The following is a 16,460-nucleotide window of genomic DNA, read 5'->3' on the forward strand; positions in this document are numbered from 1 at the left end:
CGGGAGGACGTCATTCGCTCAACCTTTCCAGACATAATGGATGAAGGTAAGGGTGAATTTCGAGGACGGAATTCCTTTTGTTATGGGGAAAGAATGTAATACCCCTAATTTTTAAAGGATAGTCTTGGTATTTTATTAATTGTATTAAATTGTGTTTTAAATTCTTTAATTGTTTTCGCGGCTATTTGTTAATTGTTTGTATGATTTAATTAATTATGTGTTTAATTGAAATACTTGTTTAGGTGATTATTTTGTTGTTTGAATTACTTGTTTGGTTGAATTATGTATTAGGTTTCTTGTAATAAATAGTTAGGAATATTAATATTTTAAATGAGTGTTTATTTTATTTTATTTTATTTTATTTTAATTCATTTTACTTTTAGTGGTAATGGGTAGTAGTCATGGGCCAACCAATTGGGTTCCATGGACTACTTGGATAAGGGGTTTAATGGGTATGGATAAATACCCATGGTTAGGGTATATGTAAATATATATATAATTAAATAATATATATTTAGGAAAAGTCCTTTGGAGATAATCTAGTGTATTTATTTTATTTAAATAAATAATATACATAGATTATACATAACTTATATTTCTAGTTACCTTTTTAGTATTTTAATTTAATTTTATTTTTATTAATTGGATGTGGATTGGGAAAAGGAATAAGGTTTATGTAGCCTATATATATGTCTCTATAGGGTTGGAAAAATGGGTTAGAATATTATCACGTATATTTTAGAGAAAGAGAGAGAGAAAGAAGGAGGAAGAAGGAAGAGGAAGAAGAAGATGAAGGCTAGGGTTTTATCAAATCCTAAAGGTAAGTTCTCTGTTCTACACTTCTCCTTAAATCTGTAATCTATATATCTCTAGTATAACTTTAGGGATATTTAAAGGATTAATTAAAATTGAAATATATGTTTTAATTGATCTAGAACTAGGTTTATGAAATTATTGTTCATGGTTGTTCTTGTGTATAAACTGTTAAATTCATGATTTGATTTGATTAGTTTGTGAATTTGATGCATGTTTCATATGATGTTTTGTTATATTTGTATATGGATGGAACGTAAAAACATGCCTAGGATTCCTGAAACAAATAAGGATTTAATGCACAGTTGAAATTCTGGGTTGATTCGCGTAACAATGTTCGGACCGCTGTTACAGTGCTCGAGCCTTAGGATGAAAAACTCAAGCACTTGGTTGTAAGGCTTGAGCATTTAGGATGTAAAGCTCGAGCCTGAAAGAGAAAGTTCGAGCAATTGGGATAAAAAGCTCGAGCCTAAAGTAGGATGCTCGAGCCTTGGATAAGGTGCTATAGAAATTAAGACAGGAGCTCGAGCCTTACCTGGTGAAGTCTCAGAAACAGCATTGTGTTATTTTTAGATTGGATTTGTGGAGTCCTAAACATCGAATAAGGACTAGGAATGATTTAAATAAATTTTAAACAAAGTATGGAGAATTCTTAAGTGATTGTATAGCAAAATATATCAATTTGTTTAAGATTCAGCATGTGTAGGATATGTGACATAGGAAACTTAAATAAATTATAAGTTACCCTATCTTGTGTTAGCATAATATGATATTATTATGTTTAACTTTGGGTTATTTGATATACTCCTATTATCAATTATTGGACTATTTTGTGGATTTATTTGATGTATTACTTTGAATGTTGCATCATTTATGGATTTTGTGGATTTTATGCATTAGTATGGGACGGTGGCATATTAGGGATGGATTAGATCAAAACCTTAATTCTTACCTATTTATACATAACGGAATGGATTAACTAAAAAACTTAAATCCTACATATATTCATATCGGTCAACTAAAATAGTTGAATGACATACCGGATGTTTGTTTATATGTTTTTATTTTTTTTTATTTTATATTTTTTTATGTTCTGTATCAGGATGGATTATATTCATATATATATATATAGTTATGGTACCTCGATATGAGCTTGAGTCTCAGGATCGATGGTTAGGGAGCGTATATGCATTGGGATGCATAGTTGGCTATGATGGTTTGAGGTGTACCTTGTTTAGGTATAGGTGCACATGCCCATTTTGGGTGCGTTTTGCATGTTACCCCTATTCAGGTTGAGACAGGCCTGTAATCCAGTGAGAGTCCTTTAGTGTGGATATATATTTATTTACGGAGTAGATAGTTATAGCATGGGTTAGCTATAGGTTTATAGTTTTTCGGTCTTTGTTTGGGTTATCGTAGAAAGAACTTGCTCGTGGGCGCAACCCACTATTATATTTTTTAGGTGCTCGTCAATTCCAAACCTAGAGTTGGTTCATGCTAAGCAGAAACATCATTCTTCCGGATCTACGTAGGACTCTATTTATGTTTTAGTTTCTGTTATGGTTATTTCCAGTTGATTTAGTTGGAATATCATTAAGGGTCCACTATATGGATTCCCGAGTTGTAATGATAATTTAAGGTTTTGGATATTAAGTTATAGAATGATTTGATCGTGAGCTAAGCCATCAAAATGAAACATTCTAAGGTCATGAACACGACTACTAGCACACGATCATCATACAAGATCATTTGTTACAATTACCTGACGTTAATTATAATACTTACATTAGTTCCATTTACATCAAACAAATACTTACATTAGTTCCATTTACATCAAACAAATGCTAAGTCTCATACTTGAGTTACAAGGCTATGAATAATAACATTTGTTATATTTCTAAAACAATGGACATACAAAAAAATGGCCTAAGTATAAATTAGCAAAATGGTCTTCTAACAACTTTCAAGCCTATGGTGGATTTTCATTCGCTAATTCTTTGCCGTAACCTGAAAAAAATGTAGAATGTAATGGGGTGAGCGAATCGCTCAGTAGGTAGCACTTAAGACACGCCTCTTGTGTCCCCGTGAATCCATACGAAGAATAGAGCAATGGGAATGGGGATCATACAATGTCGGGATAAAAATCACATAACGATCAATCACAAATATACACAATATGATGCAATGGGAGTGCAATGCATGTCGATGTCGCTCCCCAATTTCATTTCAAAAACCGTCACTTTCAAACTGTTAATATAACCCGCCCTTTGGTGACCCCGCAGCGACTCGAGAGAAGGATTGGCTAGTGTCCCTGACCCTTGGTACCCCCCCGGCGTCATTATGGGGCCCAGCTAGCTCAACCACGCTAGGGCAGTCTCCCTAGTTCCCTCTAGGCTATATTAACCTTCCGGCCCTTTGGTACCCCCGCGGCGACTGGGTTTTCATAAAAACCATTTCATCAAAGCTCTTTCCCGAATTTCCCCTCTTTCATTTCAAAACAATTCCCTTCATGCAACCCCATGATGTGCATATATTTGTTCCGTGCTTTCAATGACATAAAATTTAGAGATTTACACCACACAATTTAGCATGTTTCATATTCATCATCTCTAGTAATTTATCAACACAATAAACATAGCAACACAACATCTAAGCATGCTTTTTTCACAAAACAACTCATACACATAATCATGGATTTTCTAAACAACATTACATTTTTTAAAAAACAATTAACTTTCAAATTAAGCATGCTTGCAACAATAAATAAGGTATAATTCACCAAAGAGCAAGAAAAACATGAATTAAGAAGCCCCTACCTCTAGATTGAGCAAAACCCTTGAATGGGTCACCAAATTCGAATGCACAAGGGAGTACCAAAACTGAAATTGTTGCTACTCATGTGTAGAGCTCGTCGTGCTCTCCGTTTTATCTCAAACGACACCTAAAATCACCAAGTATTAAGGGAGAAATCTTGATTCAAAGTTTTGGTTAATGAAGAGAAAAAATGAAGTGAAAAATGTGAGAGAGAGAAGATTACGGGGAGAGAGAAAGTGTGTGAATCAAATGTGGTCTCTAGACCACTTATGGGGTTAGTAGTGGGTCCCGCCACTTTGAATTTCTTTTCTTTTCCCTTTTTCTTTTTGCTTTAGGTTCCAGATCACACACACACATAAATGCACCACATATAAATACCACTTAATCCACATAAATTAAAATGCACAAAAAATAAATGGACCCACCACAAAACGCGAAAAGACAAAAATACCCTTGCACCAACGAATTACCGGGAAAATGAAAAATGCTGAAAATTGGAAACGTCACAATTTCCCCAACTTAAAAAGGATTTCGTCCCCGAAATCAAGCCATACCTGAGGAAGAAAATAACTCTGGATACCTAGAGTGAACCGGTTGTTTAAGCTCCCAATTAACCTCCTCGACTCCGTGGTGCCTCCAAAGAGCTTTCACTAACTGTACCGTTTTACCCCTTAACACCTTTTACCGTGTGTTAAGGAGTTGCACTGGTCCCTCTTCATAGGAGACATCCCCATCAACGTCTACGTCAACCTAATTTAAAACATGAGATGGATCCAGTTCATATTTCCGTAGCATCGATACATGAAAGACATTATGAACCTTGTCCATCTGTGGTGGTAAAGCAAGTCTATAAGCAATTTCTCCTACACGGTCCAGAATCTCAAATGGTCCAATGAATCGCGGCAATAACTTGCCATTCTTCCCGAACCTCATCAAACCCTTCCGTGGAGAAACCCGTAGAAAAACATGGTCTCCCACCTCAAACGATAGCGATCGTCTCTGCCTATCTGCATAGCTCTTTGGTCGGCTCTGAGCATTGAACAATTTCTGTCTGATCAATTTAATCTTCTCAGTAGTCTCGAGTACAATGTCGGGTCCTAAGGCGGCTGTCTCGCCTACCTCAGTCCAACAAACTGGAGATCTACAGGGTCTTTCATAAAACGCCTCAAATGGAGCCATCTCGATGCTCGCCTGATAACTGTTGTTATAAGCAAACTCGATGAGTGGAAGGTGATCTTCCCAACTGCCTCCCAAATCAAGTACACATGCCCGAAGCATATCCTCCAAAATCTGGATAATATGCTCTGACTGGCTGTCTGTCTGTGGATGGAATGCTGTGCTAAGAAGCAACGCTGAATCGAACGCTGCTTAAAGTCCCTCCCAGAACTTCGAAGTGAACTTGGCATCCCTATCTGAGACAATGGTTACTGGGACTCTATGTAACCTTACAATCTCATTCACGTAAAGAACACCAAGTGCCTCTACATCATCTGTTGCCTTAATAGGCAAAAAGTGAGCCGTCTTGGTCAATCTGTTAATGATGACCCATACGGCCTCGTTGCCTCTCCGTGACCTTGGAAGACCTGTCACAAAATCCATAGCAATATGTTTCCGTTTCCATTGCGCTACTGGCAATGGTTGTAATAACCTAGCCGGTCTCTGATGCTCAGCTTTCACCTGTTGACAGGTAAGGCATTCCGCCACAAATTGTGCAACATCCTTCTTCATCCTATTCCACCAATACTGACGCCTCAAATTGTGATACATCTTAGTACCTCTTGGATGAACTGCAAAGCGGGAAGTGTGAAACTTCCGTAAGACGTCCTCTCGACAAACTGTGGGAACCACTAACAAACCCCTGAATCGTAGACCTCCATCTGCATGTAAGGTCCAATCTTTCACTGTCTTACCACTGGAGATTAAAGCGTAGATAGCATCCAAATCCAAGTCCTGTCTCTGTGACTCAATCACTCTTATAACAAGAGTAGGCTGAGCCACAAGATTAAACAAGAATGCCGATTCACTGCGAGCATCGTCATCAACATAATACAATCCCATCTCCACCAGATCATTAAGCATCTTCCATTTCCGAATAGCTAATCCGGCCTAGGTTCCACGAGATTTCCAGCTTAAGGCATCTGCTACCACATTTGCCTTGCCCGGATGATACTGCAAATCAAAATTGTAATCTTCTAGAAATTCACATCGTCTCTATCTGTTGTTTAAGTCCTTTTGGGAGAAAAGGTACCTGAGACTCTTATGATCCGAGAATACCTCGAATCTCTCACCATACAAATAGTGTCTCCAACACTTCAGTGCAAACACGATTGCCACTAACTCCAGATCATGAGTAAGGTAGTTGTAAAAATTCTCCTTCTACGAATTTAGCATAAAATCAATTTAATGAAGGGAAAAGATTAACTCTCTAGAAGGTTATACTAGGACATGCACAACATTCCCTTCAATATAATTCTATAAAACTTCCATAGATTTCTAAAACTTTTCTCATAATCTAAAATATTATAACCACTTCCAAATGAGTGCTAATGAGGTATCACACCTTACACTCCTAAAATTAGGTCCTACGCTTCCACTGTGCACTCTGATCACATGTCACAACATAATATCTATATAGTCCATATATACTTAAATCATGAGTAAATATACTTTATCAAATCTGCCAAATTATAATTCGATATCCCAAAACAATCTACTACCTTCGCTCTGATACCAAACAGTCACACCCCAAAAATTCTAACACAAGAACCCTTGTCTTATACTAAAATCTGGTACATGATTCACCTCATTCATCCACAACAATACATGATTAAATCAGTAAGAATATATTGTATTTAAAAATCCATCGATCCAAACGAAATTTATTACATCCCCAACTAATAAAAAAAATTCCACCAACTAAATGAATCTTATTACAAAGTGTTTGCTAAGAAACAATAATAAAATCAATATGTGGAAATCCGAAAAATCTCCATCTCCCATTGAGCCTCCTTTGCAAGCTAAATCCATGTGCACTTGAAAGTAATAAAGGGGTGAGCTCACAAGCTCAGCAAGAAATTGTTAAACACTATCATCGTTCAGTAAGTCAATCCTTACTTAAAATCCATATATATATATATATATATATACATATATAAGTGACTACGAAATATTTATAAATCATCGTCATTCTATGACACTACTCAAACTGTGAACTTGTAACCCATCTAGAATTTAAAATACTAAAATTCTACTTACCTCACTTGAGCCCCTGGCTCCCCTCAACCGGTTGGCATCCTATTGCCTCTCACCAAGATCTTTCGGGCAAAAGGGGTGATGATCGCAGGTCAGCCTAAAATGAACCTACTTTCTCAACACTACTTTGACAAGTCTGCTCTTCTGCGTATGAGATTAAAAAGAGATGATGATGGACATTGGTACGATCCCAAAATTGTAGGTGGTACTCAAACTGAAAGTGACACTGAAGGTTCCGATGGAGAGGAAGTAGGGGGTAACCAAAGTGATGATGAAGATCCTCTAGCTAATACGGAAACTGAGCATATAGAAGCTGAGGCTCCTCTTGACAATTTATAGGCTAATCCATCTACAGAACCCTCTATTCGAGAGCTCATCTCTCAGCAACTAGCTGTTTCTCGTCAGACTCAAGAGGAAGTGGTCATGCTAAGGGCCAAACTGAGAAGCATGAATGATGATCTTCAAGAGCTGCACGCCAATTTCGGTCTTCCACCTCATTAATTGTGTTCTCATCCCCTCTTTTTGATGTGACAAAGGGGGAGAAAACAATGATGTGATCTTTGATAGGATTGACTAAAACAATGATGTGATCTTTGATAGGATTGACTAGTTTAAACTTTGATATGGATATGGGAATATTTTGATTTTTTTGGCTATGGGAATATTTTGATAAAACATTGACATTTTGATAATTTGCTATGATATCTTTGGTAAGGGTAATCTTGATAGTATATTTATCTCTTGGTATGATGTGGTTTAATGTTGATCCATGCTTCATGAAAAATGTGAATTTTTATACCTTTTATAGCATGTAGTCAGGGGAGACATCATTTCCAAATTTAAAACATTTGCTTGCAAATTTTTTCAGTCATGTTTGTCTAAAAATTTTTTTACAAGCATGATCATTATAGACATTGTGTGCAAATTGACCGGGGAAATATTTTTCAAATACAACCTAATATTTTTTTTTAAGATCACATGCTTGATTTGTCATCATCAAAAAGGGGGAGATTGTTGATCAAAAGCCATAATCCATTTGTTTTGATGATAACAAATCAGTTAAAGATGTTTTATATTCTAATATTTCAACTGAGTTTAAATACAAGGAAAAATGAATGTTTCCTAATTGAAGAAAAGAAAGGATCTTCATGTCACTATTTGGGATCAGATGCAAAGACAAGAGGATATAAACACTCATACAAGGTGCATTTAACAAAGTTCAAAATGTCAAATTGTGGTGATTGACAAAGTTCAACAAAAAGGAGCTCAAAACAGCATTATCAGCAATATACGTCGACCGGTTTGTCACATACGTCGACTGGTATCTATACAGAAGCAAAATTCAATAAAGTGTTCATATACGTCGACCGGTTTGAAGCATACGTCGACCGGTATCTATGATGTAACAAAATTCAAGAAGAAGCTCTATACGTTGACCGGTTTGAAGTATACATGGACCGGTGTCTATGCAGTAGCAAAATTCAAAGAAGAAGCTCTATACGTCGACCGGTTTGAAGCATATGTCAACCGGTATCTAGGCAGTACTGAAATCTCAGGAACTCAACATATACGTCGACTGGTAAGTAGCATACGTCGACCGGTTTATGACACACGTTGACCGGTTTGGTCGTAGCTCTGCAGATTCAAATTTCAAACGACTAGAATTTCATTTAATGCTTCCAACCACCTACAACAGCTCTATTGAACTCGAAATCTCTTCAAATACAGATGGATAGTCTACAAAGAAATAAACTTCTTTGTGAGAGCATTCATGATTTTCATTCAAGAGCATTCAAAGAGCCTGACATTCTCATCTGAGCATTTACTTCTTATTTTCTCTCTCATATCAGTTCAGAGACTAGAGCTTCACTTATTTCATTTACTTACCTTAGTGTGAGAATTATTCTTGTAATATCTTATAGAAAGAGAGAGAGAGAAAAAAACATTATTGTAATCTTCATTTTCATATCTCTACCACCTTGTAAGAGTTGGTGGCACCCAAAACCAAACCTTAGGAGAAAGGTGTTTTCTAAGCAAGGAAGTGAAGCATAGTTGTGCTTCAATTGACGGTTTGCTCTCCACCATTAAGGAGGAGCTTTAGTGATTTTGGAAAGTCTCAAGGGAGGACCTTGAGCTGAGGAGTAGGAGCTTTAGTGATTTTGGAAAGTCTCAAGGGAGGACCTTGAGCCGAGGAGTAGGAGCTTCCGAACCTTGCTAAATCGCTGAGTCACTGTTTGCAATTCTCTATCTCTATCCTCTTTAATTGCACTTATGTTGTTGATCTCTCACTTCGCAAAAGTGATCTAAGGATTTTACTAAATCTTCCCGAGGGTGGTCTCCGGTACTACGAAACCCATGCTTGGCATAAAAGTGATGACTTTGATCCTCTCACAGCTGTTCATGACATTTGTCACGACAAAACTACCGAGGACATAGACATCATAAAATCTAGTGACCTCACCATTGAAGCCAGAATAATCTATCGAGTCATCGTCCATTCCATCATTCCCAAGACCGGTGGCTATTCTGACGTTTCCTACATGGAAGCTCTTCTGACCTAGTGTGTGCTTAAAGGCCGCAAAATCGATACCTATTTTCCCATGCAAATTGGGCAATAAAAAAATTAAGGTGATGCATGATGGATGCATCAATTGTAAAGTAGGATCGATATTGTTTTTAGTACAAAGTTTATTTGTTGCCTGCATTTAATCTCAAGCAAATGCCATGAGAATTGGATGTACCGCTACAAATATATATATATATATATATATATATATATATGAGTTCAACATCATATATCATAAGCATTTATCTTCGACTTACAAACTGTTCAATATTTTCGATTAGGCGTCTCAATACATGAATGGGCAACAACTTTTCAATAGAATCGACAACCTGCTAGTGCAAACTAGATAGGATAATAATGTATCCATCTATCAAACATGTTGTAACATTCCCGACGGTAGTACGCTGGAGCTGTGTGGCCAGCACCCTGTTCAAGGCCAAGTATAATTTCAAATAATTCCTTTTTCATATTTTCTTTTGCAAATCGAAGTAAAGAAATCAAGAGAATTTATTTTCTTACCTTTACAGTTGCATATGTCAAATGAAACCCGTTCTCTGAATACTTCTTCGTGTATCTGCATTAAGCAATCAGAGTAAACAGAAAAACTTATTAACTATTAAATTAAAGATAGTAGTAAATGTGTACGAGTACTTATTATACGAAATTTGAAAATGGAAAATACCCACCCTGCAATTTGTCCGTCGACAAACCATGGCCTCCATTCACTCACAACAGTCAAATTAAGAGACGTTATCCATTTTACCGTGCCCACAAATGGAACAACCAGGTCGCGGTCACCACTATAGGAAAGAGATAAATGTGTGTGTGAGCGAAGTTGGAATATGTTCGACTCGGACATAAAACACATAGGAGAATGTGTGTTTCTCGTTTCTTCTAATTCAGCTCATTTGATTTAAGAATTAAGGACTCCGACTACCACATACATGACACACATTGATTTTTTTTTTTTTTTTTTATGGTTTGTGGAATTCATGGCGAAAACATATAGTAAATATTAATGAATTTCATAGGTACTGACCATTCTACTAGTACTTGTAAGCCTAATTTACTGAGTTCTCTATGAACAGGGACGACACTGAGGACATCTTTAGTGTATGACAGGCTCTTGTTGCACCTCTTCCAATTCCATACAGTCCCCTGATTGTCATCATAAAAACAACTCAGCCGAGATTTATTAAATAGTGTTCTTCACATCATTAATCAAAAGTACTTGCATACCTTCCGAATATGTAAAGCTTCTTGAACTGTGTCATCATTTGCCCACGTGTAGGAGAGTGCATAATTAAAAGCCTGCAAAATAGGTAAACTGGTTAATATCTAGCTTTGTATGTCTCATGAACACTGTGATGAGAGAGAGAGAGAGAGAGAGAGAGAGAGTTACGCGGCACCAAAGGTTAGGAATCATTGGTGGTGAGAGTACGAAATCTGAATGGCCTTCTTTAAGAGATCTCCGATCCTGTTGCTCTTCTTGTTCCGGAGATGCAAAAGTGCACTTGGGTTCTAAAATATCATTCTTATATAGATCCTTCACACACTGCAAAGACAAAGAGTCACTCAACCTTTAAGCCTACTCAATTTGAAGAAGATAATATGTACACCAGAACTTAAAACTAGTAATCCCACTAACCTTATGGATATCACCAAGAGCTACTAAACATGCTGTGTTTGCTGGATCCACAGTCACATAGTTCTCATTACAACTTTTCTTGGCTGCCTGGATCATCATAAACCGTAACGATTATTATAATTATTTTTATGGGCCAATTTTTCACTTTGTGAGATAAAGATGATAAGGGTTTTCATTCATAAGAAAAATTCTAGAGCCAACAGATAGAAAATATTAATTAAGCAAAGAAAGATATAAATGAAAAAAACGGAAGAATTAATGTGGCTTTCACAAGGGATGTGTGTGAATGTGTGTGAATTACCTCATACATTGCATCAGAGATAAGTGCCATCCGATGAGCAAATATAATTTTTGAATTTTCATCAATAACTGAATCTGTATAAGGGCTTCCAACCAAATACCCCTGAGATCATTCCGAATAACATTATCTATATACTCCGATACTGTGATGTATTGAGAAAATTGAATAATTCTGAAGGTAATTAATTCATGTTGTTAAATTAGATCATTTACTTTAAGATTCATAAATGGCTTGACTTTTTCTTTATTGCCTTCAAATACATAAACCAAAAGCCATGCTCAATAATTAGAATTCAGAGGATAATTGGTTTCAACAAACAGAATTCATATGAAAGATAGTCGAAGTTAAGTTACCGTCCGTTATTTTTTTGGTGACTAAAGGAACAGTGATGCCTGAATAAGAATCACCACCAACAAATAGTTGAACATTGAGATATTTTGGGTTTTTGATCAACCACTGCATCATCAAAAAATAAAATTAACAGCATGACCGGCACGATTCATTGTCAATCAATCTAGATGAAACCTAGAATATTGAAGAATCACTATCATCTAGTTAGTTTGTAACACCTATACTCTGGTAGTCACCATTTTGATTAGGATTTGTGTTTGCAGAAGTTACGAAAATGTTAATAATTCTTCTAGCTCACCTTCTTGAGGAATTGATAGGATTGTTCTGCTGATTTGGAGTCTGAAGTAGGCCAACCTTCAGCGGTCCTTGCATAGGAGAAACCCGAGCCCACAGGCTGATCTAGAAATATTATGCTTGCAGTCTGGACAGGTATCACAACTGTTAATCTCAATCTTTTGAGAAAAATTCCAATAAAACAGCAATATAAAATGTGTTACCTTTGTCCAGGCATATTCATAATCTTTCAACTTTGGTAAACCCCCAGTATAGTTCTCAATGTCAAACTCCATTGGACCTACACACACACACACACACACACACACACAAAAGGACAATTAATAAGGCTATTTTACCTCTGATATAAGAACCAGAGCAGACCATAAATTTTTTCAAGAGGATCAACTTGATCCAAAAAAGGGATTAATAATTCACTAAAAGGGTCCAATTGAATTTTATCACGGCCTTCTCTCGTTAATTAAGATCCCCAAATGCCAAATAGCATTACGACTTTTTGGGAAAATTGAAACCCAAACATGTTCTGTTTTAACATTTTTTTTTTTTGAGATGGATAAAGTAAGGTCCGTGCTCATCTAGCTAGATCATTTCAGAAAAAGTTGAACCTTCTCATCTTGTATGGGAGATTATAAAAATAATGTAACTTCAAATTTACCCACACAAACAAATCATATAAGACAGGTCCTCAAGTGTCTCATCATCTGGACAAGAACAGAAAAATAATGGTAAACATTGTATTCAAAAATTAAACCGAGTTGGAATAATTTTTACTAGCCATGCTTTCAAGCTTCCCAAACAACTTTTCTGGAATCAGTTTTTAAACACATTCTTCAACCAGCGCATTGTTTGCGGTAAATTGAACTAAAATGCACTTCTTAAACAATCTACTAAGGGAGATTCCGCCCAAACCAAATACACTGCCCATAAATTTTTTATTTGCTAAAGCTTTAACTATATTGATTATTGTGTGAACCGAAAACTCAACATTGCTATCACAAGAATTGCAAAACCTTATGGAAACCTGGGACAATTAAAGAATATAGTTTCATTTCGCAAAGCAGTGAAAAAGACTACTGAATTAACTGAAAGGGAATTCAAGTACAAATTGCGGGGCGCATCGATGGAAAAGAAATTGCAGTGTCGAATGGGGTCAGAGAAGGTAGGATTCCGCTACAAACCATTCAAGCCAAAATTGATTATTGTTCTTATACAGCTCGAACTATGTATGGGGTATTGTATTGTATATTGATTATTGACTTAATTTCTTCTAACAGTCATTATAACAAACAAGTTGTGAGCTAACAATCTCGTGCCACTGCAGCAGAAGAATGGTAGATATCATCATGTTTTTTTAAGTGAATTGGAAATGCACAAGCAACTGTTTCAATTATTCATTGTTTATGGTCAACGAACACCGATCATATAAGCAGAAATTGATATGAGGCCTCATCGCAGACCATCATCATTCGAAAACCATGGTACCAGAACAGAATAACAATATTGTCACGATGCATAACCAGAAATTTTCATCAATGGTGGTGTCAAGACAGATCTAAAGATAATAAAGTAAAATCAAATTCCAAACAATACCCAGAATATATATATATATATATTGGAATTTCCCAGAAGCATAATTTGCTACATTGAAGAGAAAGGAAAATGAAATTACCAATTTCATAAATAAGTCCATTGAAAGAAGAACATCCAGGACCGCCAGTGAGGCAAAGAAAAAGAGGGTCCTCCTGAGGGTTCCCTTGTGACTCAATAAAATAATAGAACAGCTCAGAGTCACCAACACTGATGTATCTGTGCAAATTAGCAATAACCCATCAAAATCACCAGCATTCCCAACTCTTCTCAACCAACATAACACTATTATACACACACACAAATACAGACATACACAATATATGCAAAATCAACAAAAAAAAAATATAATAATAATAATAATTAATTAATTAATTAATTAATTAGAACTAACCCTGTTCTGTGCAAATTAACAACCACCCATCATAATCACCGACATTCCCAATTCCACTCAAGCAACACAGCACACTATATATATATATATATATATAATTTACATATTTACACACATACACATAAAGACAGTGTATGCAAAACCAACAAAAATAAAATAAAATAAGACAGGGAGGCGCACTCCACTGTCATATGATTGTACTCCAATCTTAAAGGTTATAAATAATATACACATATAAGGTTATATAAATTAATTGTAAGACGATTGATAACCTTTTTTTATTATTAATTTTTTTTTTTGGCTTTTGGTAAATAACAATTGATAACCTTATTTATGATGACATAACTAATCTTCTCTTTAATTATTTTTCTCATATCATTAAAAATGCACCAAAACTAAAATCATTATATTATTACTTCGGCACCCTGGAAAATCCTGGCTCCCTGACACACAAACACAGTATATGCAAAATCAACCAAAAAAAAAAATTAATAATAATAATAAATAAAATAAAACTAACCCAGTTCTGTGCAAATACACATATACACACACATACACACAAAAAAAAAATAATAATAATAAATAAAAATAAAAATAAAAAATAGGGTAAAGTACTCAGACACCACTTGAGGTTTGGGGTAAGGACAGGCAGATGAAAGTTTACCTATTTTTGGACAACCACACCCCCTCGTAAAATTTGCCATCCAAACAGAGGCTTAAAATATGTGAAAAGTCTATTTTACCCTTCACTATTTTATTAATTTTAATTATAAAATATCAAAATAGTTAAATGAGCAAGTTACCCATTTCATCTCTCTCTACCCAACCCCTTTCTCTCTCCTCCACAATCCATTCACAGCCCATTTCTCTCTCCTCTCTCCGTTCTCTCTCTTCCTCCTCTTGCCGCTCTAGCACCACCCACCATCCCAGTACCACCGCCCACCCCTTCTATCTCTCTCTCTCCACGATTCCACCCCACACCACTTACCATCGCCGCAATCACTGAAACGGAAGACGAAATCACCGCCGCCCGTCAACATCATCATCATCATCCAACAATGGTTTCCGGCGACGATGGAGGCAAGACACGACTTGATTCCGATGACGATTATGTTCAAAGGATGACTCTGGCATCATCTGTTGGTGGTGAAGGGTTGTGGCTTAAGGTTGTGATTGGGTGTTGGTGTTTGAGTTTGTGATTGCTCCTCTTCCTCCTCTTCAGTCAATTACCTATCTACCCAAACAAAGCACAACAAATCAATTTCTCTTATTATTTTAGATCCAGTCAAAATCACCATGGCTTCAATCTTGAGTTGGTTTTTTTTTTTTTTTTTTAAATCTTAAAACCTTTGTGATTTGATGCTGATTTATATCTCCAATTTGTGGAGACGAGATCAAAATTACAGTGTATGGGCCTTTGTCGCTGCCTTGTGTGTGTGGATATATATATGTACGTATCTGTATATACATATGTGTGTGTGTGGTGAAGTGAAGGGTTGAAGAAATCGGGGCAGAGCGTAGAGCACCTCCATGTGCGTGATTTGCAGTAGTGATGACATATGTGTGTGCATGTGTAATATACAGACAATATATATATGTGTGTGTATTAGTTGTTTGGGTTGGGTCTGTACTGGGAGAGGGGAAAGAGAAGAAGAGGGAAAGGATTTTGAGTTTATTATATGGGTTTTACCCAATAACTCATTTAAATTTATTTGATTCAAGGGCATTTAAGTTAATTGTATTTGTCAATTTTATGTTAAAAGGTAGTAAAGTCAATTCACCATTGTTGGAGTGTCTTTGTCTATTTTTTTGAACTTGAGGGGGTGTGAATGTCCAAAAATAGGATTTTTATTTACATGTCTTTATATCAAATCTCAGGAAGTGTTGGTGTAATTTACCCTTAAAAAAAAAAAAAAAAAAAAAAAAAAAGAAGAAGAAGAAGAAGAAGAAGAAGAAGAAGAAGACTAACCCAGTTTCAAGCTTGAAGGGAAGTTCACCATCATATCCTGGCAAGAACTTGACAACTTGGCCAGAGAAAACTGATGGTACTGACAGTATCATTAGAAGAAGCAAATGGGTATATACCCATAAAAGAGAACTGAAGGACTTTGTTGGAAGCTGCTTCTGAGCAGCAGCTTTTTCTCTTATGGTCATACCTGAAATTCTTAAGGACAAACTAAGTCACTGTTGAGTGAAGATATAGAACCTTTTTTCTATGTTTTTTCTATATGAGGAGAGAAGATATATATATGTGATGAATGATCACTTTAGTGTATATATATAGATATATAGAGAGGGTGCAATATAGAAAGGGTAACGTAGTCGTAGACTCGTAGCATGTTCTTAATTGGATGGTAGTTGAATGAAGTCTCCTTGGTGCGATGTGATATCATTCGCGCGAGTTTAAGGATTAAAGAATAATAACTATTATTCTATGTGT

The 16,460-nt window shown here is 36.0% G+C and overlaps 1 protein-coding gene across 3 annotated transcripts; it reads right to left on the minus strand.

Moving 5' to 3' along the window:
* Window positions 1-9,581: 9,581 nt before the first annotated feature.
* On the minus strand, window positions 9,582-16,207 carry LOC132300113 (serine carboxypeptidase-like 18). 3 transcript variants are annotated; one of them, XM_059797067.1, is made up of 13 exons: window positions 15,990-16,207; window positions 12,243-12,319; window positions 12,044-12,166; window positions 11,748-11,850; window positions 11,607-11,644; window positions 11,395-11,496; window positions 11,094-11,180; window positions 10,848-11,000; window positions 10,685-10,756; window positions 10,485-10,603; window positions 10,132-10,245; window positions 9,965-10,019; window positions 9,582-9,871 (listed from the first exon to the last, which is right to left on the minus strand). In XM_059797067.1, the coding sequence occupies exons 1-13, from the start codon at window positions 16,021-16,023 to the stop codon at window positions 9,788-9,790; spliced, it is 1,161 nt and encodes a 386-aa protein (XP_059653050.1). In that variant the 5' UTR covers window positions 16,024-16,207; the 3' UTR covers window positions 9,582-9,787. The 3 variants fall into 3 exon arrangements, with proteins under 3 accessions (XP_059653050.1, XP_059653051.1, XP_059653052.1); XM_059797068.1 differs by lacking the exon at window positions 15,990-16,207 and adding an exon at window positions 13,709-13,964; XM_059797069.1 differs by lacking the exons at window positions 11,607-11,644; window positions 11,748-11,850 and having other exon boundaries at window positions 15,990-16,203.
* Window positions 16,208-16,460: the final 253 nt, after the last annotated feature.

The sequence above is a fragment of the Cornus florida genome, unplaced genomic scaffold, assembly GCF_030987335.1.
Source record: "Cornus florida cultivar Cherokee Brave unplaced genomic scaffold, ASM3098733v1 CherokeeBrave_3.0.0_Hap2_Chr03, whole genome shotgun sequence".
NCBI classification, from domain to species: Eukaryota; Viridiplantae; Streptophyta; class Magnoliopsida; order Cornales; family Cornaceae; genus Cornus; species Cornus florida.

What these genes read in the sequence shown, in the direction of transcription:
- LOC132300113 (XM_059797067.1), bottom strand. Translation starts at nt 16,023, where the DNA reads ATGATGGTGAACTTCCCTTCAAGCTTGAAACTGG. An exon ending in TCTCTGATGCAATGTATGAG is followed by an intron (nt 11,181 to 11,394) that starts GTAATTCACACA and finishes ATGATGATCCAG; the next exon opens with GCAGCCAAGAAAAGTTGTAA. An exon ending in CTCTTGGTGATATCCATAAG is followed by an intron (nt 11,001 to 11,093) that starts GTTAGTGGGATT and finishes TTGTCTTTGCAG; the next exon opens with TGTGTGAAGGATCTATATAA.